Raw genomic sequence first — 4,676 nt, 5'->3', positions numbered from 1 at the left:
TTAAAAAAAATAATTTTTTTTCAATATTATCGTTATCTTTAAATTGTTGAATTCAAATGATTTCTTTCTATATGTCTATAAAATTTGTATAAACATAATATAACACGTATATATATAGACACACACATAAACAAACTATAAATTTAATATATTATATTTTAAAATTATTTGAATATTTAAATATAAAATATATTAATTCGGATTCGGATATTATCGAATACGAATATGCCTATATCTGTATCCGTATCCGCAATCGTCGGATTCGAATATGGATAATATCCGTTTTGTTCCAAATACGAATAATATCCGCTTTATTTCGGATACGAATACGGATTTTTCGGACGAATATCGGATTTTCGAATTTTTTGACAGCCCTACCCGAACATAAATCATGAACTTTTTGTTTAAAAATGCCTGCAATGGTACTAAATCTCATATGTAGACTGTAGTGTATAAATTTTTTGTTTTAATTTACCTTACATTTGTATAATTATTCATATTAGTGTTTGATTATCCCCTAATCAAACCATGGTACTTGTTTATTATATTACATAAAACAATTAATATTCTTAACATTATATAAAATAATATCTATAAAATCTTCTTTAAATTAAATTAAATAATTATTTTTTAAGAAAGATAAAAACCGAAAAAAAATGAAATCGATTAAAGGTTAATCAAATCGAAAATAACTGTTCTGGACGGTTCGATTATGGTTAATAGCCAGAAACCGAACTGAACCAACATAGACGGTTCGGTAACGATTTTCACTAAAAACCTAACTGAACCGAATCGGACCGAACCAAACCGTGCACACATGTCATATAATGATATCAGCATATAAGACTTAGCATATTAAAAATTCAAATTAACAGTCGAAAAAGTTAAAGAATTTTACATATAGTGATTGAAATATAAATTGTCAAATAAAAACCACGCTTTACACGCGGAACGCACAAAGTGAAATAAAAAATTGATGTAGAGAACAACGTAATACTACTTCATTCTTCCTATCTTATAGAATCTTGTAGACTTTGAACATGAAGAAGAAGATTACAATATTCTTTTCTAGAGACTGCTAGATATTTCAGACATTAATGCATTCCTCTCCTCCTTTATAAAATGGAAACCCCGTGAGTTGAACATCGTCAAATCCAAGTTTCAGATCAAATTTCAAGTTATAGCAGCAAAACTAAAACCTCGGAAAAAATTAAAATCCTACAGAAATACGGTGGAAGATGTGTTTGGTGTTTGTATGTGATAAGGATGAGAGGGTGGTAGGGAGGCAGGTTGCAGCAGGATCATGTGCATATTGCGGAGGTGTGAATTAAGCCATGGATGTTGAAAGCAGTTGGCGCCTCTGTTTCGTGCCTCTTTCTTTCACCACCAATCGCAAGTTCTACTGCTCTCTCTGTTCCAGGCGCCTGGTCGTTAAAAACTAACTCCGTTTCACCAACAACCCTTGCTTAAATTACCAACCCCACCACTTTTATTTTCCTGCCTTTTTTGTAAATCTCAATACGTTTCTGTATGTAAATTTCGACTAGAATTTAGTCATCTTGTTTGTCCTTTCTTTACGCAAGTACCAAGTAGTAATAACTGCAGTAGTTGATTTCAATTCATATGATGGTTTCGTGTGTCGGGGGATGTAATATCGTAGACTTTCGCTAATTTTGTGTTCGGATTTTAATCTAGACTAACTTACCGCCCGTGCATCGCACGAGTTTTGATTAATATTTATATATTTTCAAGTCTATTTTGTAAAATTTTATTAAAATTTTATATAAATAATTAAATACTAAGTAATTATTATATAATTTTAATTCCATGTTAGGTTCAAATAATGTATATAGTATATGATTGATGAGATATTATTCATAAATATTAATGTAAATGTTTGTTTTTGATGAGTGAGATTCGAATCTGAAAATTTATATATTTTTATAAATAAAATATATGTTTGTTGTTAACAGGATTCGAACCTTTTAATTATATGTATCTTTATAAATAATAATATAAATGTTTATTGTTGACGGGATTCGAACCTGAAAACTTATGGAGTGTACTTTTTTTAGTATTTGGATCTAACGGCTCTGATTATTTGATGAAGAAGTTCTGACGGTCGTGATATAAAGGCATAACTAAAATAAGGGGATAATCAAATTACAAATTTTACCTCATTCCGGCTATTATAGTATAGTATAGATTCCGGCTATTATAGTATAGTATAGTATAGATTCTATTATCCGCATTAGTAGCAATAAAATTAGTATGTGGAAGTAGGGGTCGCTTAGTGAATAAATAATAAAAAGGGTTGCTAGTTTTAAACCTCTTTAAAAGTTGAGATAAAAAATATTATTTTAACGAATTTATTATTTTATCAGGAATAAAAATATACTTTATCCATTATGTTGGGACCATAAAAAATATTAGTTTAGCGAAATTATTATTTGACCGATTATTACTTCATCCAGTTTTAATTGTAATATGTGTTGGAAATAAGGACTATTACAGCAACATCTAGGCAATTATATAACGTATTTAGCAAGTTAAGGTCAAGATAACAGTTAACAAAACAAAATATGTAGGTATACAACATGCAAATCAGAAACTGTAAGAATTAAAAAAAGAGCGTACCAGCAACCATAGCTTTAACACAGAAAGAAAAGACAGAAAGCAGTGGTGTGCAACTGGTACAATGCAACAAGAAACCAAATTGAAAACCAGCTGAGTCGTCAGGCTTTGCTCGAAGCCCTGACTGCTCTTGACGAGATAATTGCCCCCATCTGCTGCGTTGGGATACTTGCAATGCCTCCTCCAGGATAAAACAGCTCCGGACTTGAAGTTCACAGCAACAACAAATCCAACTTCGACTAACACCTCAGTCGCCGGAAAAAATAGCAGCTCAGAATTAATGTTTTGGGAGAGAAAAGAGAGCAGAGAAGAGAGGAAGAGAATGTAGGTGTGGTACATTTTTATCAACAACTTAGACCTTTATTTATAGTAGAGGCTAAGTGTAACTTACCACCTTGACATTAATAGACTTTAATAGACTTTAATATCAGAAATCAAAACTGCTCATTTAATACATGAATCAACATTCCTGATTTTGAATTTAAATAAACAGAAACAGCTTTTGTATTTAATCTACACATTAAATCAGTTTTAATGTTTTCAATTATGAATATATATTATCAGTTACATGTCCAGATTCATTCATTGAATCTGACTCAGGCCATTTATAAAGTGACCAAGCCCAACTGAAACAAATAACCCAGCTCAACTGATAAATTAATTCTAATTAAAAAATTAAATCACAAATAAATAAAATCCTCACTTTATTTATTTTCAATATGGACAAATGACACATTCTCCATTTCAAGCTTTTACAAGCTACTAGTTTCAACTCTATTTCTCTATGGATTTCACTAAGAAAATACTTAGATCCATATATAAAAGTTTAAGTTCACATATCATGGAACAACTTCCAATCATTAGATTTTAGGATTATCATCAAGAACATAATAAAATTATGATCTAAAATCCAATTTTCTAACAATCCCCCACAAATCCATACAGAATTGCGATCAGGTTTTTCATCATGACTTATTTTTCAGAGTAGGTACCCTTCCGGGTTTGAACCCTCCTAAGTCATCTACTTCAAAGGCTACCAGATTCAGATGGAATGTTTCACCTTGAATCTTAATCCGTTTAATATAACCATGTTCCATAGACGACGACAAGTCAACGGCTATGTTGCCAATCTACGGCTTTGAGACATTAATGGTCTTGTCTCGATCCTGTTCGTCGAATGCTTCAAGGAATAACCCTTTCCTCGAATTGAAACCACACAATTACATTCGCTTAGCTGGGCATCTCCAGAGATATACTGCTTCTATCTTGTCAAATGACTTGATCCCATTCAGAGTTTCAACACTCTTGCTTTTCTAGCAGTGTCAGGACCTTAGAGGTTTACAGGGGATAGACTCAGATATAATAGTATCATCTATGTAGCAAAGGTACTACCAATTCATCCTTACAGCTTGTTATTACCACATTGAATACAATTCGAGGGATCTCCTCTCATATATATTGGGTTCTCATTGTTGATGAATTATGATGGGTTGATAGTCTCATCCCCAACCTTGACTTGAGGACTACTGCAGGTTCCAGTCATTTAGTCAAAGAATCAGCTATATTATTCTGAGTTCCTATGAACTCTACATCTATAATCCTATCAGGCACTAAACCCCTTATAGACTTGAGTCTGACTTGGATGTGTCTCTTTGTTTTAGCATTATGCTTTTTACTGCTAATCTTGTCGATAGTTTTTTGACTATCACAATGAAGAGCAATAGCAGGAAGCGGTCTGCTTACTACAGGTATCGCAGACATAATCTGTGTAAGCATTCAGCCTCCGTCCCCGTGGCATTAAGTGCACACAACTCAGCCTCAAATGTAGACCGAGTCACTATAGTCTGTCTGCTTGACTTCCAGGATATTGATCCACCTGCCAAGGTGAACACATATCCAGTCACTCCATTGGAATCAGACTTCTTAGCTATCCAACTTGCATTATTGTACCCTTCAAGCACACCAAAAAATCTCCTGTAGTGTAAACTAAGGTACATCGTGCCATTTAGATATTTAAGTACTCTATCATGAGCATCCCAAAG

The 4,676-nt window shown here is 32.7% G+C and overlaps 1 protein-coding gene across 1 annotated transcript; it reads left to right on the top strand.

Annotated features, from left to right (window-relative positions):
* Nucleotides 1-995: 995 nt before the first annotated feature.
* LOC141667183 (uncharacterized) lies at nucleotides 996-1,639 on the top strand. Its single transcript, XM_074473577.1, is given in 1 exon segment — nucleotides 996-1,639. A coding segment is annotated over 1 exon segment (204 nt). The 5' UTR covers nucleotides 996-1,238; the 3' UTR covers nucleotides 1,443-1,639.
* Nucleotides 1,640-4,676: the final 3,037 nt, after the last annotated feature.

The sequence above is a fragment of the Apium graveolens genome, chromosome 6, assembly GCF_009905375.1.
Source record: "Apium graveolens cultivar Ventura chromosome 6, ASM990537v1, whole genome shotgun sequence".
NCBI lineage: Eukaryota > Viridiplantae > Streptophyta > Magnoliopsida > Apiales > Apiaceae > Apium > Apium graveolens.
The sequence above is the reverse complement of the archived record's forward strand: the minus strand, read 5'-3'. Positions and strand labels throughout refer to the sequence as shown.